At 40.7% G+C, this 20,180-nt stretch overlaps 1 protein-coding gene across 1 annotated transcript in view; it reads left to right on the forward strand.

The window, feature by feature from the left end:
- The first annotated feature begins 617 nt into the window (after positions 1 to 617).
- The window catches only part of LOC121276267 (partitioning defective 6 homolog gamma-like), an 88,214-nt gene continuing 68,651 nt past the window's right edge, over positions 618 to 20,180 (forward strand). The window contains exons 1-2 of the mRNA XM_041184491.1: positions 618 to 911; positions 15,206 to 15,428. Coding sequence (XP_041040425.1) covers positions 840 to 911; positions 15,206 to 15,428 — 295 coding nt within the window. The 5' untranslated portion in view covers positions 618 to 839. The remainder of the gene's footprint in view (positions 912 to 15,205; positions 15,429 to 20,180) is intronic.

The raw sequence follows: 20,180 nt of genomic DNA on the forward strand, positions 1-20,180 counted from the left end.
TGAGGAGCAGGGGTGCTGTCCAGACTGTGTGAGCAGAGTAAAGGGGAGGAGAGGGTGGGCTGTCTAGACTGCCGGGGTAGGATAGGGTAGTGCTGCTGAGCCTGGTGGGCGGGCGCTGTGGGAGCAGGAGAAATGCACACTTTGCATATGTAGGTGCATACTTGAAGACCTAGAATAGAGGACAAAGGCCATCCGGCAGCAGATAACCCAGGACAACAACCTCAAGTACTGGGCAGTCTCATAAAATCTCGGATGGTCTGTCACCCCACAGATATCTGCTGCCACCTTGTTATGTCTTCTGGTTGCCAGAATTTGAAATAATCACACTTCTATGCTCAAAATGCTGGGGCTTAATGGAGTGTGTTTCGTACAGCTCTCCATGTGGCTGGTTGACTGATACATGGTTGCTCCGCACCTGACTACAGTGAAGCAACAAATGCAGCAAACTTCATGTACATCCACTTAAGAATTGGTTCCCAACCAGGTACGAAAATGTAAACAAAAAAAAGGTGACAGTGGTCCTCCGTAATGCAGCGCCACCTACAGTTTCGGAAGAAGACTAGGCTTGAACAGTCAGTGGGGAAGGCGCTCAACGGCTTTACGTGATGATGCAGAGCGAGAGAAAACGCATGCGCGCGCGAGAAGGTGCTCGCGGGGCTGACTTCGGTCGACAACAATCGCAGGAAGATAACGTTAACGGTCCGACCTTCTCAGAACGCTTTTGAATTTCGTTTGGAACGACGGAGCAAGAGAAAAGCCTGTGCCAGGATTGGGCGGCGCGAGTCCCCTTGCAGTGGGCACCTTGTTGAGGGGGCTAAAAAAAAACACAAGCGGAGAAAATGAACAGAAGTTACAGCAAGTCCAGCACGCTGAGGTGCTTGGACAGGGTGGCCGTAGAAGTGAAGAGTAAGGTGAGCGAGTTGCAAAATATTAAATAAAAGCAGATCTCAGGGTGGGGTGGCGAGAATGGTGACGGGAGAGTGAGCGCGGAGCCAGCGGCTCTGACCCTGGGCTTTAAATGGGCGCTACTTGTTTCACGCTTATTGCACTACCGCGCTCTAAAACCCTGTTGCTGCCTTACCACCCCATTACCCCACTGTGTCTATTTAAACCTAGAGCGCAAAACGTAGATGTAAACTGCCAGCTTCTAAAATGATACACAGGCAGAGGGAGGAGACAGAGGGCTTGCCCCAGAAAGAAAATTTTTGAAAACTTTTTCTTCAATCTTTTTGTTTGGTTTTCTTCACCGACGGAATTAAAGCTCCCAGCAAACTTCGGTGTGAATCAGTGTTTTTCTCTCTCTCGCGTGAAAAGTTCAAGGCCAACATCTGGAACATGGTTATGTCCCTCCTCATCTCACTCAGTTGCCCGTCTTCCCCTCCCCGTAAAAAATCAGCCGGCAAGATGAAGCCACTGAGCAAAATTTCTTAACCCAACTGCTGTAGAGTTGCTGCCTTTCTCTCCTGTACATGAGGAAGCACGTCATTATCTGACCTGGGTTTGTGTTTGGGATTGGTTGGGGAGCGGGGGGGCGGTGGTTGCGGTGGTGGAATCTCTTGCCCAGGGTCAGATCCAGAGAGAGAGGAATTAGGGTGCAGGCGTTTTTTTTCAGAGCAGTTCGAACTTGGAAGCAGACAGCAGCTATAATTCCCAGATCATTTTTGTCACATCGGATGTGCCATCTTGTGCAACACTTCTAAGGTGTTTTTTTATGTGGTGTTGCTGTAAGTTGCAGGCTGTTCTTGATGTGAAACCACTCTTAAGTATTTCAGGCTTTTAGTGCGTGTTTGCATGTTAGCCAACTCTGACCATTGCTGTTAATTGACCCAGAGAAGGAATAAATGAAGTTTTTAGTAATTTAATCTTGTGATTTAATAATAATGTAATCTACTCAGACTCCAAATTAAGTCTATAATGCTGCCTGTACTCCAGTATTAATTTATAGCGATATAATTTGGTCCTAGGTATTTGTTTTTGTATAATCTTCATTTTTCTGTGTGGAATTATTCAACTTCACATGCTGTGGCCACTTCCCTAGTTTCCACAGCTAAAGTTTTCTTGGCCATCTTTTTTAGTAGTTGCTTTGCAAACCAGAGCTAAGGTACCACCATTAAGCCATCTCTAACAGTTCAAGCTGCCTTGTGCTCTGACTTGTTCCACCTTGTTAGAATGTGCACGTTTCAATACTCATTTGAGAAGCTCTCACTTAATCTTATGAGTGCTTCATCGCATATCTTTCTGGTGCTAATATTAAGTTACTGTTTTGCTGTCAGAGACCTCTAAATATCATAACTGCTTGCAAACTATTGCTCCATCTCCAATCTTTCCTTTCCAAAGTGCTTTAGCGTGGTGTCACCTCCCATCTTTCTCTTCACTCTGAACCCATCCAATCAGGCCTCTGCTCCAGTCATAGCACAGAATGGCCCTTACCAAAGGTACAGATGGCATCCATATAACTACGACCATAGAAAACTATCCCTCATTCTTCTTGTCCTGCTTGCAGTCTTTGATATTGTCAATGACACCATCCTTCAGCGCCTCCTCTCATCCGGCTGAGTGGGAATCCTCTAGCTTGGTTCCATTCCTATCCATCCTTTTGTAGCCAGAGAATCCTCAGAAGTGGCTACCCCCTTTTCCCCCAGACTGTTGCCTCTGGAACTCCCAAGGATCTATTTTTGGCTGGCCCCTATTTACCATCAACATGCTGACCCAAAGCCACAATGTCAGATTTTACATTTGTGCCAATGACACAAAATCTTCCTCATTACCATTTCTATCAACCTTTCCACTACCATATGCTGCTGGTCTGACATCCAGTACTGGATGAGCTGAAATTTCCTAGAATTAATTATTTGGAAAATCAGTTTAACGGCCTTTGGTCCCCATTACTTATCTAATGGGGTATGCAGGAAGAAATAATGGGGAACAAAAACAGAATTACCTGGAAAAACTCAGCAGGTCTGGCAGCATCGGCGGAGAAGAAAAGAGTTGACGTTTCGAGTCCTCATGACCCTTCGACAGTTCTGTCGAAGGGTCATGAGGACTCGAAACGTCAACTCTTTTCTTCTCCGCCGATGCTGCCAGACCTGCTGAGTTTTTCCAGGTAATTCTGTTTTTGTTTTGGATTTCCAGCATCCGCAGTTTTTTTGTTTTTAAGAAATAATGGGGGCTTGTGAGAAAAGTGCAGTGATAATCGTGGGTGATTTTAATCTACGTATAGATTGGCAAAAGTAGCCTGGGTGATAAGTTCAGAGTGTTTTTGGAACAGTTTTTTTAGAGCAGCACGTTATTGCACCAACCAGAGAGCAGGCTATTACTAGATCTGGTAATTTGCAATGAGACAGGATTAATTAATGACCTCATAGTGAAGGTGCCCCTAGATAGCAGTGATGGTAATATGATTGAATTTCACGTTCAGTTTGAGCGAGAGGAGTGGATCTAAGACTAGTGTCTTAAACTTAAAAAAGGGCAATTATGAGGGCATGAAGACAGAGCTAGCTAAAGTTAACTTGAAGTTAGGTTAAGGGATAGATCAGTAGGGATGCAGTGGCAGACATTTAAGGAGATATTTAAGAATACTCAGAAAAGATACATTCTAGTGGGGAAAAAAAGACTCTTGGGGAAGGACATACCATCCATGTCTAACTAAACAAGTTAAAAATAGTATCAAATTGAAAGAAAAAAACCTATAATTCCGCAAAGATGAGTGGCAAGTCAGAAGGTTGAACAGAATATAAAGAACAACAAAGAATGACTCAAAGATTAATAAGGAGGAAGAAATTAGAGTATGTGAGAAGGCTAGCTAGAAATATAAAAACAGATAGTAAGTGGTTCTACAGGTATTTTGAGTAAAGTGAGTGTTGGTCCTCTAGAGAGTGAGAATGGGGAATTAATAATGGAAAATAAGGAAATGGTGGATGAATTGACCAGCTATTTTGTGTCTATCTTCATTGTAGAGGATACAAATAACATTCCAGAAATAATTATCAAGAGGTGAATGGAAGAGAGGAACTTAAAAGAATTATCAGGAAAAGGGTACTGAGAAAATTATCAGAATTAAAAACTGACAAGTCCCCGGGTCTTCATTCTCAGGTGTTAAAAGAAGTAGCTACTGATATAGTAGATGCATTGGTTTTAATTTTCCAAAATTCCCTAGATTCTGGAAAGGTCCCATCAGATTCGAAAATAGAGAATGTGACTCCTCTTTCAAGAAAGAAAGACAAAGCAAGAATCTACAGGCCAGTTAGTATAATATCTGTCATAGGGAAATTGCTGGAATCTATTATTAAGGAGGTTCTAGCAGGGTACTCTGAAAATCTCATTGCAGTCAAGCAGAGTTAACATAGTTTTGTGAAAGGAAAATTGTGTTTGAGGAAATAATAAGCAACATGGATAAAGGGGAACTTGTGGATGTGCTGTACTTAGATTTCCAGAAGGCACTTGATAAGGTGCCACAACAAAGGTTATTACGCAAATTGGAGCTCATGGTGTAGGGGATAACACATTAGCATGGATAGAGGATTGGTTCGTGATCGAGAAGCAGGGAATAGGGATAAATGGGTCTGTTTTGAGTTGGTAGGCTGTGACGAGTGAATCAATTCTGGGGGCTCAACTATTTACAATTTATATCAATGACTTAAATTTGCTGTTGGCAATAAGGTAGGTAGGAAAGTGAGTTGTGAAAAGGATAGACTGCAAAGGTACCTAGGTTAAGTGAGTGGGCAAAAATTTGGCAGATGGAGTATGATGTATGAAAATGTGAATTTGTCTACTTTGGCAGGAAGAATAGAAAAGCAGCATATTATTTAAATGGAGAGAGATTGCAGAACTTGGTGGTGCAGAGGGATCTGGGTGTCTTGGCACATGAATCAGGAGAACTTAGTATGCAGGTACAGCAAGTGATTAGGAAGGCAAATGGAATGTTGTTGCTTATTGCAAGGGGAAATGGAATATAAAAGTAGAGATGTTATGCTACAGTTGGTGAGACCACATCTAGAGTACTGTACAATTTTGTTCTACTTATTTAAGAAAGAATGTAAATGTCTTAGAACCAATCTGAGAAGGTTCACTCAGCTGATACCTGGAAAGATGGGTTTATCTTATGAGGGAAGGTTAGGCCTTATCCATTGAAGTTCAGACTATTGAGCGGTGATCTTATTGAAACATATAAGATCCTGAGGGGACTTGACAGGGTGGATGTTAAAAGGATGTTTCCCTTTTGAGGCACTAGAATCGGGGGGGAGGGGGAGATAGTTTAACAATAAGAGGGTCTCGATTTAAGAATGAGATGAAAAGCTTTTTCTCAGAGGATTGTGAATCTTTGCAGCTCTTCTTCCCCAGAGAGTGGTGGAGACAGCGTCAATGAATATTTTTAAGGTAGCGGTGGATAACCTTTGACTCCCTTGTCAGTCAAGAATCTATCATCTATCTAAATGTGGAGTTGAGACCACAATCGGATCAGCCATGATCTTATTGAATGGTGGATAGGCTCAGAGGGCTGAATGGCCTACTCCTAATTCATATATTAGTAATGCTTTCTTGGCTGGCCTCCAACCTTGTACCCTCTGTAAACTTGAGCAAATCCAAACATTTGCTGCTCCTATCCTAAATCGCAGCAAGTTCTGTTCATCCATTTCCCCTCTGCTTCTGGCAAAGCCTCAGTTTTAACACTCTCAACTTTGTTTTCAAGTCCTTCCATGACCTCACCACTTCCTACCTCTGTAACCTCCTTCAGCCCTACAACCTTTAGATCTGTGCCCCTCCAATTCTGAACTTTTGTACATCCCCGATTTTAACCACTCCACCAGTGGCAGCTTGTCTTCAGTTGTCTAGACCCTAATTTCTAGAATTCCTTCCTTAAACTGCTCTGCCTCTCTATCCCTCCTCCTTTAAGATGTTTCTTAAAACCTACCTCTTTCCCAAGCTTTTGATCAACTATCCTAACATCTCATTAGAAGGCCTCATGTCAAATTTTGTTTGAAAACACTCTTGTGAAGTGCCTTAGGATGTTTTACTACGTGAAAAGCGCTGTATCGATGCAAGATATTGTAAATGTGTTAAATTCCTTTCCTATTAAAATTAATGGATAGGAGGAAAATAGCACCAAATACTAATACGGACAAGTACTTTATGCATTATATTTTGCATTTTACTTCTCTTTGCAGTCTGCTGATCTCATCTGTGGAAAGCACAAGTTGGTTCACGATTCTGAGTTACAAAAATGTTCAAATAAATTTCAGGAATCAGCCTAAGGGTTAGATTGAGTTGTGACATTGTGGAATCTGCCCTATCTAAACTGCAAGGTGGATTTCCCACAACACCAGTGACACCCCAAAACAACCTTTGGCTAGCGATGGTCCATACAGATCAAGCAAACGTTATTGCTGACTTATGTGTTCAACCCAAATACCTTCCTATACAGTGAACTGGCCATTGAGCCATATCCTCCTGGGTCTCAGACCTCTGCTACAAGGGTACCTGCAAGCGAGATATGAAAATGGGGGACAGAGATACTAACAACTGACGGCCATGATCTCCGGAGGTTGACTGTTTGGAAGGGCATTGGAAGAGGCGAGTGAAAAAAAGAAAAGCTCGGCTGGCCGAGAAGAGGGCCCAGAGAAAACAGGCCAGTGAGTCATGCATATTCTCAGTCCACTGTCTCCCTCTGCAGAAAATGCAGCTGAGACTGCCATGCTAGATTGGGGGTCCTGAACCACACCAGGCGACGCTTAACACAGAGTTGAGCACCATGTGACGAAACGGAAGGCTGCCACCACCAAAAATGTGTTCAGTCTGTTTCTGCTCACAAAGGAGTGGCTGGCCCATTCTGTTCCGGTCCCATTTTATATTGCTGATGATACAAGAAAAAGAAGGCCACCTAATCTCTGTACTTTGGGGTGATGGCATGGGAGCTCATTTTGTGTACGATCATCATTAATTGTTAAATGCTCCTGGGTGCTGTAAATTTTCTACATTTTGTTTTTATTTAATGCTTCATTCCATACCTTAAAACCCACCTTTGCTGTCATGGAGTATATAGCCTTGTAGTATTGTATTCAGAACTAGTTGCTTGGTATTGAATATTGGTTTCAGTTCTGTAAGGTTGACTGATTTATTTTTAATGCTTATACAATTTGGTGTTTGAAATGTTGTATCTCCTGGGGGATGCAAATTGTTAAAAGATTGAGTTTTATATTTCTTTTTAAAAGTCCCTTTTGTTGCCTTGTTTCCTGGTAGCTGCTTCATGACATCACTACAGTGCCATTTTTGAGTCTTGGAGTGGCTTTGTTGGAAGCAGTGGAGCCACATGTTAGAACTAGCCTGAAAACTAGTCAGGATTCCAGGGGGAGTTTGTGGCTTCAGATTAGCACTCAGTCTAGTCTCGAGTGATGGCATTAATTTTTAGGAAACTGCATTTCTTGACGAGACATGTAGCCTGACTTGACTGTCTCAATGTTGTCAGGTGGTTCTCAACACATGGGAGCAGCCTCTCGAGCATGTCTACCTTTTGGATTTTACTGTAGCAATAGATCATTGGCAACCAATGCCCATTGCTTTAACAGTTAAATGTTCTTTCTTATTTCTCCCCAGCCATTTAAAAATATTTTTATTTTAATAATAATCTGCTCTCCCAGTCTTCAGTTTGCACCTTTTTGAGAGATCTGAGCAAAATGGTGACTTTACATCAGAGTATTCATCACTAAATAACGTGTTTTTAAGCTTTGAATTAATCTTGAGCCATGGAGGAAAATGAGCCTCTTAACACATCAGCCAACCACTGAGGGAAGAAAAGCTGTAGTTATGATTACTGCTAAGGATAATGCTGTAGATTCCCATTTTAAATATTCAGCTCTATATCCAGTTTGCAGCTGTTTTATTACTGTCTTGCTGCACTTGTGATTGCTGCATTCTGGAGAGTATTAGCCAATGCCTGTACTCAGAGTTCTTCTCTTGGATGAACTTTAATAGTGGTCGTTGCTTGCCTTTCGAGGCAAAGATGACCATGTCCATCATCTGAGGTGTTTGGTAGGGTTCTAATGGGCATATAGATGACTGATAAGTCTGATCTACACTTGAAAATTTCTGCCTCTTCAGGACCTGTGTTTTGAATGAGCTGCTGGCTCGGGATTTCCATCCTTGCATTTTCTCTTGGCCTCTGATATGCACTTGCTTTTGAAGGAGGATGCACTTTTTTTATTTGGTTGCGCTAGGTGCAACAATCGTGGGTGAGCTTCTCCCAGGACTTGGAGTTGATATTAAAACTCCTAAGCAAAGTCTTTGGAGTGTCCTTATAAGCGTTCCCTTTGACCGTCATGAGAGTGCACCCCAGACTCAAGCTCTTCATGGAAGATTTGCTTTGGTGAGTGAGTGTCAGGCATTCTAGCTACATGACCAGCCCAGTTCAGTAGTGACTGTATTAGTTTGGTGTGGATGCTTGACATACTAGCTCAATAAAGCACCTCAGTGTCTGCTAGTTTGTCCTGCCATCTGATCTTCAGAAGCTTCTGAAGGTAGCTCACGTGAAAGTGGTTGAGTTTCTTGGCTTAACACTGGTACACAACCCAGGTCTCGCATGAATAAAGCAGAGTGGACAGGACTATTTTTCAATAGACTTTCAATTTGGGAGGCAGACTTACTCCTCTTTGTTTCCAAGGCTACACTTGCTTTGACAGTTCTTATGTGTGTTTTGTCATTGATATAGACAGCTTGAGAGAGTGTGTTGCGGAGATAAGTGAACTTATCTGTGACAGGTTCATGTGATGGTCTAAGACCTTGGGTTTGAGAGGGCTTGTCTGAAACAGACTGGTACATTACTTCAGTCTTTTACATGCTGATTGTAAGGCCGAAGTTGTAGCATGCTAGCACAAAGCCTTGCTTAACTCCCATCGGTGACCGGGAATGGGTTAGAAGACTCACCAGTATCCCAGACATCGGATGAGCATGCTGTCATGGAACTGTCGGGCTACTGCGAACACTGTATCAGTAGTTCCTCAACCTTTTCTGAAAATGCACTGACTCTCTTGCAACAGATCCTGGTTGAGATGTTGCATTAAGCGGTTCAGAAAGATTCTGGCAAAGACTGCTGGTGATGGAGAGGAGTGAGATTCCTCTGTTGAAAGATTGGCAAGTTCTTTTCCGCTTGTACAACAGGACAAAGGAGGATCTTTGTATTATTACAGGATGGTTTCTTGCTCCTGCATAGACTGAAAGAGTTCAGTGAACTTTTTGACCAGGTATTGACCTCCGGCCCTGTAGATCTCAGCTGGGATAGCATCATCTCCTGGAGCGTAGCCACTCATAGAGTCATAGAGGTCTACAGCAGTGAAAAAGGCCCTTCGGCCCATTGAGTCTGCACTGGTCAAACAAGTACATAATTATTCTAATCCCATTTTCCAGCACTAGGCCCATAGCCTTGTATGCCATGGCATCGCAAGTGCACACCTAAATACTTCTTAAATGTTATGAGGGTATCTGCCTCCACCACCCTTTCAGGCAGTGAGTTCCAGATTCCCACCAATAAGAAAGATATGTTATTTCATATCCTTGCAGAATGCCTTAATTTGAAAAAATTGTAGGAAATTTCTGGATGACCATTCAGATATAATCAAATCGAAGGTCGAGACAACCTCACTGTGGTCCTAAAACTGTGTTACAAGCTTAAAATACAGCTATGCTCTGAAAGTTTATCTTTCTTGCATGGGTACTATTGGGCTGAACTACTAAGTAAAGTAAAAGTCCAAACTAATATTAAAATAATATTTAATCTAGATTTAAGTTCAGTCAATCTTTATTGTACTCTCTTGGAACCTACCTACTAAATCTGGCATGTTAAAAAGAGAGCTGAATCATCAAAAGTGGCTCCAATTTGAGTCCTTAAACAATGAAATTATATAATTGAAATAAACTCCTGGAATCATAATTTCTCCTGATTTTTAAGAATTTGTACTTTTCACTAAGCAGTTTCATATCTGAATTTGAGGTACCAAAATAAAATGGTTACTGTAGTGCTTTTCTTGGTGAGCTTGCACTGCTGTGACAATCACTACTGCTGTTTGCTTACCTATTCTGAAAATCTGTGCGGACCTTGTTTCTTAAAATGAAAGAGCTCTTGTAAACCTACTTCTAGTTTATAAATTTGGAAATAAAATCTGTTTGTCCCAGCCTGTTACTGCTAATTGCAAACAGGTAATATTATGAACGCTTTATTCCAGTTCTTGCTGTTCTCTACTGTTAAAACAGAAATTTCAGATCCTTTTTTTGTAACACATTGGAAGGAGTTGTTCAAAGTTGACTTACTGAATGAGGATTGCACATTTTTAGTTGATTGCAAAGTTGGCTAATTTTTAATGTTACAATTGTTTCAAATACAGTATTTTATTTCCACTGTTTATAGTGTATCTGCAATTAAATGTTTTAATAGCATCTTTATGAAACCAGCATCAACAAGTTTTTCTCCATGTTTTAAGTACTACTTGCTATATAGTAAAATTGTTAAATTAAAATTCTTTGGAGTAGAAGTGAACTTGTGGGTTGCTGTATAGAATTAGGTAAATGATCGTTTTAGCACAGCAAGTTTGTTGACAGCATTGTTTATTGAAGGGGAAATGAGCATTTATGTAGTCTATGATGTCCACATTTATAATGGAAACTGCCTACGTAAACTTGTTGAAATGTAAATAAGTCTTGCTACTAGTTAAAAATAAACTGTTCCCACTTCTGGTTAATTTCATTGTGACAAGTTTACATAGTTTCCATTCTAAATGTGGAAATAAGAATTTATTTTATGATATTTTATAATTTGTGCATATTAATTAGAACATTGGAACTTGGGCATAGCACTGAACTCAGTACAGATTCTATCTTTCAGATCAGACACCTGCCAGTTCCAGTGGATATAAAAGATCCCACCAGCTGAAATGAAAGTCTTTATTCTTTGCAGTATTTGAATCAGAATGGCTTAGTTAGGACAAGTAACCCCGATAATAAGTTTAATGGAGAATATGTAGGGTGAAGGTTCTGTCTCCTGTCAATCTTGATAACACAAAGTGTTATGGACAGGAGGAGGGTTAATTTAAACAGCTCTAATTTCTCCTTTCACCACCCATCCATAAACAGAAAGGTGTTTTGATTTGTTTCCCTCTTTATATGTAATGGCATATTCCCCAACTCAGTTCTGATTCAATCCAGTTGGAAACTCGAGATAAGATGAACTCAAAGGGCTGGATTTTACCGCTGGTGAGTGGGGGCGGGGCCTGCTCACCGATGTGTTAAATGATGCACCGTAATGTCGGGCAGAACTCTCGACGCCACCGTGCTCCATTTAAATTTTCAGGAAGGCGGAGGCACAGCAAAATCATCTGCGTGCCCACTGACCTGTCAAAGGCCAATTGAGGCCATTGACAGAGCAATTAAAGTAATTAGTGGACCTGCCCGTCCAACCTTAAGGTTGGTGGGCAGGCCAGGAGCCCCGGCGGGAAGTAGAAAAAACATGAAACCTCATCCACAGACGGGATGAGGTTTCATGTAGGGTTTTTAAAATTTTAAAATTTTTTTGGAAATTATGAACATGTCCCATCTCATGTGACATTGTCACAAGAGGGGACATGTAAGGGAAATGTTTTTTTTCTATTAATATTTTTGAAAGTGGAGGCGATCTCCCTGAGGCAGCACTTGGCTCAGGGAGATGAGTGTGTTCTTTCATGTGCATGCGCGAAAGAGTGCACTCTTGAGTTAGGCATTCCTCCTGCCTGCACAGGGAGCGCATAGCACCTCCGTGTGGACGTCACGCTGGGTAGGCCTTAACTGACCCACCCACGTAAAATGGTGCTGCACCTCCGATTGGGGGCGCTGATCGAAAGTACACGTGCACGCCCATCAAACCCCCCCCCCCCGCCAAATGGGGGAAAAATTCCACCTGAAGGGTCAGTTTATTTGCACACACTCAAAACGCGAAAGGAATGGCGCAATGTTGCCTCCACACTCAGACAGTAATGAGAGGGATAGAGAAAAGAAAGACTTGCAGTGCAGAGACCACAGAAAAAATAAATATTGTTTCATGTGGGTTCCAGTCTTGAATCAAAGTGAAATGAGGTATTCCTTCACAGAGTTTGGTGGGTTGACAACCAATGCTGTCTAATTTACTTTTCCATTGGTGTTGACTTCACACGATGAGATAGGCATGCAGAGATTAACCAGTCTTGTAGGTGATGGTACAGAATTTCCAGCAGAAGCAGGGTAGATGAGGCCAGGTGTTCAACCTGGGCAGAGCTCCTTTTCTGTGAGGTTGCCAGTTAGATAGTAAACAGCAGACTGAGCTTTGCGGTTCAGCAAAGCAGTATTACTGTTTCCACAAGCCAGAGACCCATATCACTTGACTCCCGCCTCGCCACACTCTTTGACAAAGAATGTGTATCGCTGGTCTGGATCCCTGAGATTGTTAAATGTCTCAGCCATCAAGAATTGAAGGTTGTGGGCTCTTCATCTTAGCAGATGAGCAAACTCCTATTGGCCAGCCTGAGCTATGAAATGCAGATGGCCTTTGTATTTCTCTGTTTGAATTTGGCCTATGCAGCCCACAGTGGGTCATTAGTGACTTCCCAGAGATAACAATGTGTGAGTTTGCCCAATACACTACACACAGAAACGATAGATTAATACAACACACTGGTGATATCTATTTTTTTTAAAACATAGAACAGTGGTCAGTTACATGAAAATAACATTAGCTCACTCTTCTGTAATTGAAACATATCTGCACCGCAATCTCAAATTCCAATAGGCTGCTGCAAAAGCAATCTAGAGACAAGTTTCCTTCTTTTCCACCTTCACTCCTCATCAAAAATCTGGAAGCAACACACCTGTCAGGATCTCTTGAAAAGGAGGCCATGACTACCACCTGAAGATTGGTTGGGCGGTCACAGACGGACATAGATTCAGCCATTTTAAAGATCTTCATCCAGTTTTAATTTTTTTTGAAGTAGCAGTGAGCATATCTATATATTTTATATATAAAAAGATGAGGTCTTAGTCCCTCACAGTAACACATTGTTAAACTCCCCTTTTGAAATCAGATTGTTCATCTGAACTCATCAGTTTTTACTCTGGTGGCTTCTGGGATAAGGCAGATAGACTTTCAAAACATATTAATTTAAAAAAATTAGTGGGTAAATAATTCAGTAAAAAGGCAAAATGATCTGGGTGAAATATAGTTTATTTCTGATTTATGACACCTTGAACCAAAACAGAATTCTAATTTGTGTTCAGGTGATAAATATAAATCTGTTAAACTTTGGTCTTTGTTGTTAGAACCATTGACTTGTGGTCAGGGGGCTAAGACCTTACGTTTTTATAAAATATATATATCATCACGGCTAATTTATAAAATTTTAAAAGCTGGACAAAGACTTTAAAATGACTGAAACCATGGCTGGCTATGATTCGAACAAAATGAACTTAGTGGCGTTCAGAGTTTGCTGCCACCTTGTTAGCTCTGAAGAGGTGCTAATGACCTGGTAACTCTTTTGAGTACAAACCCGTTTCCATCTGTTTCAGATGAAGTTACATTGTTTCATAGTTTGCCATTGTGAGATTTGAACTCTTTCTTGTTTCATAGTTTGCCATTGTGAGATTTGAACTCTTGATCTTGAGGTTACAAACCCAGTACCATAACCACTTGGCTATTTAGGCCAAGCCTAAGATGTAACTCTTTCGAGTACAAACATGTTTCCATCTGTTCCTATATCAGATGAAGTTACATTGTTTCATAGTTTGCCATTGTGAGATTTGAACTCTTGATCTTGGGGTTACAAACCCAGTACCATAACCACTTGGCTATTTAGGCCAAGCCCTAACGACCTGGTAACTCTTTCGAGTACAAACACATTTCCATCTGTTCCTATTCAGATGAAGTTACATTGTTTCATAGTTTGCATTGTGAGATTTGAACTCTTGATCTTGGTGCTACAAACCCAGTACCATAACCACTTGGCTATTTAAGCCAAGCCCTAACGACCTGGTAAGTTGCAGAAGACCAACTTCCAAGTGAATTATATAAAGGCCATTTGCATTTTTTAAGCCAGGCCTGGCCAATGATGGGACAAAATACCCTGAAAACTCTCTAAATTCTTAATGGTTGAAACATTAACAACCTCAAGAATCCAGACTAAGGAACATGCGTCTTTTGTCATGTCAAAGTGGAGATGTGGGAGTCACATGACTCACCCCGAAAGCTGATGAAACCTGTATTATTCCCTTGTGGAGCTACAAAGCTCTGTCTGCCATCTTCCATCTAGCAAGCAGCAGCGCAGAACCAAAGTTTGAATGCCTGGCCCCATCTACGCTAATTCTACTGGAACTTCTGTACCATTGCCCACTAGACTAATTTGCCTCCCTGTGCCTATTGCACCGTGGAGGTCATCTCAACTCCAGCACCAGTCTTCAGCCCACCAACTTTATAAAAGAATATACCATTGGAACTTTGATTCTGGACTCGTGTGAAACAATAATTCTTACTTTCTCTATAGTCTTTGCCCCGTACAGCTTTCTTTTCTGTATCCCTCCTTTACTGTATGAATGCAAAAAGGGAGGATGTTGTGAATCCTCTCCCCTGTTTTGTGTGTGTAAAATAAATAAGCCCTGTAAGTTTATCCTATCTTGAGTTTGCTGTAGCATTATTAATAAATAAACCAAAACCAAGGGAGTTTGGGAAATACACCACTGCATATAAAGAAGGAAATCAAAATACCTTTCTGTTACAGATGGGTGGTGAGAAGAGAAATCAGGCTTTTAAAATTAAACCCCTTCCTGTTTGTAACACTTGCAATGCTCACTTTGCAAAATGCTTAAAATGCACCTGTGATACTTGTCACATCATGCCTTTTTAACTTTCTCTCCCTTCCCCCAACCTATCTTCAGGTGGCAGTCATGCCCTCCTTTCCCAAGAGATTTTAACAGGTGTGCTGTTTCCAGATTTTTGATGAGGAGTGGAGGAGGAAAAGAAGGAAACTTGTCTCTAGATTGCTTTTGAAGCAGCAACCGACTGGAGTTTGAGATTGTAGTGTTGATATTTTTCTGTTGCAGAAGAGTGGACTGCTGCTCTGTTTAAAAACAAAAGATATCACCAGTGTATTGTACTAATCTATTGTTTCTGTGTGTAGTGTTAACTTTTCTCCAGTGCAGTACTAATATCATTTTTGTTTTTAATCAGTTTGGGGCAGAATTCCGAAGATTTTCCTTAAGCCGGTATAAACCTGGAAAGTTTGATGAATTCTACAGTCTAATCCTTCATATGCATAACATTTCAAACATGGATATATTAATTGGATACGCTGATGTCCATGGTGACCTGCTGCCAATCAACAATGATGACAACTTCTGCAAGGCCATTTCCATGGCAAACCCATTGCTAAGGATTTTTGTACAACGGAAAGGTAGGATACTAGAAGAATGTCACCTGAAAATAAATTGTTGAATACTGCATGATGTGGTTTGGCCTTTAGACTTTTTATTCCCAGTATTTAAGCTCTCCAATTTCTTCTACTATTGCCTCTGGTCTCCTAGAGGTCACACGGATTTTAGTAACTAAAACTTGTTTGGTGTGATTATGCAGTTAATTAGAAAATATAACATTTTCACCACCTTATTCAAAATACATGTTATAATCAATACCATTGATCTAGTAATTGGGGACTGCATATTATGGTTTCAATTTCCATCATGAGGTAAGGAAGACTGACTAACTCAAATGGTAGAAATTGGGCGATTTCTGTGCTTATTTTTGCTATTTAAGGAGATTTAAGTAACTGCTACTTTCAGTTTTAATGGGAATTACAGTCATGGAGAGTTGATAACTATTTTGGCCTGATGAGCTGCCACTATGTAGGTACCACCACCTGAAAAGTCTTGAGTGTTTGTCTGTCACTTTTGTTGGGTCTGAGTCCTGATGCAGTATGACTGAAAAAGTGAGCTTCTGTGAATATTTAGATCTGACTGCACACAAAAAATGAATGAAAATATCTTGCTCTGGGTGTTATTATAGTTTAGAAAAAAGTTGGAAGTTCCATTCAGCAAATAAATATGGTATCCGGTAAATTGTCTGGACATGGCCAATATACAGCATCTGTTGAAGGTATGCCAATTGGTCATGTAACATGACCCACTGATGTGAATTAGTTATTACTATGTGGAAGTAAATTATGTTGATTGAGCTAAAATGAATCTGATTATAGCCATGTACCCCTTATTAATGGGGAGGTTGGGGGAAGCCCAATAACAGGACGGCGAGCCCCTACCAAATTTAGCAGCATGGCCTCATTTGTATAATTTTGAGTAGATTCCCACTGGATCAGATTGATTTGTGGAGGTGGGCAACCAATTGGCATATCCAGCTTAACATAGCTAAGTATAATGTTATGTGCTTAAGGGTGTGCAGTAAGCAGGGGATTATAGAATTCATAAGGAAATAGTGACGAGACAAACAAAGAATGAACTCTGGGAGCCAAAAGGAAAAATGGGTGTTATTCAAAGAATAGAGCATAGATTGATGGACCTTTTGCTGCCATTGCAGACAGCATTGATTAGGTCACATCTGCAATTTTGTATGCAGCTCTGGAATATTTTGCACAGGAAAGATGTAGTTTGAAGGAAATGATTAAGAGAATGAAACATAATGAGTCTGCTCTCAGAACAGAGAGTAATGTTGAAGAAAAAAACTGAGGTGGCTTGATGGAGATGTTCAAGTTAATAAAGCTCAAGGTCGTACAAGATCAGTTGAGTATTAAATTTGGTATACAAAATGAAGGCATAGGAGTACATACTGTTATGATCCATTTAGGGACTAGTAACTTTGTGTTTAAAGTAGACAAATTTTGAAATTCCAGTTACTCACTGAGAATAAAGCCACAAGATTCCACGGATTTAAGCAAACAAAATAAATTTTACTGTACAAAGTCAAAAAAGTAAAACAATCTACAATATATGTCTTATATTCTTAACAGTCAGAATAAACATGAGATAAATAGGAATTAACAGGCAACTGTGGTTAAACACACCACACTGCGCATTAAGTGACAGATGCGACTAAGACAGATTCCACAGATTTCTCAGCAGCCCACCCAGATGTCAGTGACCACTGAGAGTCACAAAATCTTGTTAAGACTCTGTTCCCCACACAAGGGGTTTCAATTCTTCACTTTTGAAGATTTATCCTTTGAATTTCCTCAAAAGCAGTTCCGACTTGGATTGTCTCACTGATTGAACCATCGGGAGGTGAGCAATCTTTCACAGACTGAGAGCTTCACTAAGCTGGCACTACCCTTGGGTTTCTCCAAACATCAGTCTCGCAGCTGCACTGAGCTATAAAATGACTCCCAGGCATCTCTGAGCCTTAACTGCCTGGCATGGACGCACTAACCTTCCAAGACTTCTCTCAGCTCTAACTGCCTGGAGCCTGCTAACAGCTCCCAGGGCTTTGTTGTGAGTTGCAAATCACATGAGGTCCAAACTGAAACCAACCCTCCTCTCCCAGCAAACACAGATAAATTGAAACCAGAGAACCTCTTCAGTTCTGCCCATCTCCATGTTGGCATAGCCTTTCAGGGTTCACTGGCTGCTTTTAAATTAATTTGGCTCTAACTCTTAAAACAAAACATTTCTCTGGCCTGCACTTCTTTGCAAGCATCTCCAGCTAAGTAAGTCCCACCTGCTCTTTGAGGATCTTGCCTTTCTAACCATTAATCCCTTAAGTCAACATGGCCCCAAAGTTTTTAAGTGTAATAGATTCTAAAGTGCTTTAGTTGCACTTATGCTATTTTCTACAGTTGAACTTTAATCTTCCCAGAACTAAACATTAACTCTCAAAAATTAATATGAACTGTAAACTAGATGTTGTCACAATGCTAAAAATGGATGGTTTCCAAATGTGGTGTAAGAAATAAATATTTTACTGCAAAGATGGTCGGTTTCTGAAATAGCTTGTTTGGGGAGGTTGTGCAGGAAGTACCTTGGATCTGTTCACTGTCAAATTGTGCAAGTGTCTTGGAAAGAAGTATATCATTTACTTTTCTACTGTACAAGCAATTGTAAACTTAATGGCCTTGAGATCTTTTCATGGAAGGTAGATGGACCTAAAGCCTTTCCCAATCTTGAGATTTTCTATGTTCTGCTGAAACATGAATCACTAGAGGGGCTGTTGCCTGAGACCAGGGCTTGGATCATGCAGTTTCCGTTGCAGACATTCCATGGAACCAGTCCCAGCTCTACAGACACATCGAGGACAGGAAAGGGAAATTTTAATGCGTCACAAAAAGGGCGTGTGGATGCTGCATCTTTTCTATCTCACAGCATTGAAAGAATTTCTTTACAGATTGTTCGAGTTGATGACCCTGCCTCAGATTATTCAGGCAGTATCCAGGAGACTGTGACCATAATGGATATAAAGTATATCTTCTTTGACATTGTCCTTCATTCAATCTTGTCACAATAGTTATCTCCCATTTGGTTTTCAGCTTCACAACTACGCTTGCAAGATGCTCATCTATAGTCTATGTCAGCTCCATTGTCTTTAAGATACCTGTAGATGCCTGTGTATAAGTCGACCATTGAAATATTCAAATATCCCTCCCAAAAATGGGGGTCAATTTATATGCCGTGTATAAAAATGAACCACTGGCATGGGTGTGGTAGTCACCATTTTGAAATGTCACTAGCATCCGCGCAAAGAGTGGGCATGTCTTACCATTTTCACAACACAACCCGTATTGCCTGCTTGATCCCTATGCCCGGATATAAGGTATCAGTAAGTAAAACATGCAGTTGTGGTGAAGAATTGAGGCTGACAACTAATGAGAGTATAGCATGTCTATAAAGGGTGGCTGAAAAGAGGGGTTGATTTACACAGTATATGATTTTTGGGGCCCAAAAAATGGGACTGACTAATATGGCGTGGTTTATAGTAAGTTCTATCACATCATCTAAACAGAAAAGACAATACAATAGCAAATGATTTAAGCTGTATGGCTGACAAATTCAAAATGAAAGATGCACACTGAGGTAATCCAAAGTATTTTCCAGACTTGAGTTTGTCCATCAATAATGTTTGATGGCAAAACAATCTGCAAATTCTATCACCCTGTTTAGTGATCAAGGATAAGTTTGAGCCTTTTTTTCTTGGAAACAAATGCTTCTGTATGTATTTTCTGTTTTCCACTAATATCCGTTAATGCAGGTAATCTGAGCTCAAGAAGCAAATGTGATTCTACCCTATCTGGTCTTAATACTCCATAGGAAATACTCAATTGTGGGGTCAATTTTGCATCTGGATCCAGCAAACTTAAATGGTTAGCCTGATTTCAGGCAAAAATGATTGATAGTAGAGGTTCCTCTTTTTTTAATGAATGCACAAGTAATTTATTGAGGAATACAGCCCCTTTAAACTTTTTTGCATGACTGCGTGTTAACTTAAAGGAGCTGACTTTTGTGCCGCCTACCTAGGGATCTTCAGGTTCCATGTGGTTGCACAGCTTACAGAAAACATTGTTAAACCAAGATAATTACCACTTGGACAGATCCAAGGTTCCTGGTAGGGTTTGTATCCCACTCCTCATAATTCAGAGTTGAAAGAATTACTTAGTATTTTAAAAATGTACAAAATTTTGTTTTATTATTACAGACCCTGTAAGGTTCTTTCAATACCATCAACAGTTATTTGTTCTGTTATGCTCGTAAGGCACCCTGTAAGCCTATCATGATGTTATGGCTTGCTTGGTCTCTTCTTAATTGTCACTACCATCCAGTTGTAGGAAATCCCCAAGGTTGGTGACAGGTCACTACACTCATTATATGGCAAGTATCTGGGCACCCCTTAAACAGCTGCCCATAGAAACTGACCTGGATTTTGCAGTAACAACATTATCATTGTTACAGGAGTAAATCAGACATCAATTTCAGATGTTTGCACAAGTTGCAGAAGCTCGCATGTTGCTGTCAGTTTGAGCCTATTTTTTCTTGGAAACAAATGCTTCTGTATTTATTTTCTGTTTTCCACTAATATCCGTTAATGCAGGTAATCTGAGCTCAAGAAGCAAATGTGATTGTACCCTATCTGTTCTTAATACTCCAAAGGAAATACTCAATTGTGGGGTCAATTTTGCATCTGGATCCAGCAAACTTAAATGATTAGCCTG

The sequence above is a fragment of the Carcharodon carcharias genome, chromosome 3 (assembly GCF_017639515.1).
Source record: "Carcharodon carcharias isolate sCarCar2 chromosome 3, sCarCar2.pri, whole genome shotgun sequence".
Taxonomy (NCBI): Eukaryota; Metazoa; Chordata; class Chondrichthyes; order Lamniformes; family Lamnidae; genus Carcharodon; species Carcharodon carcharias.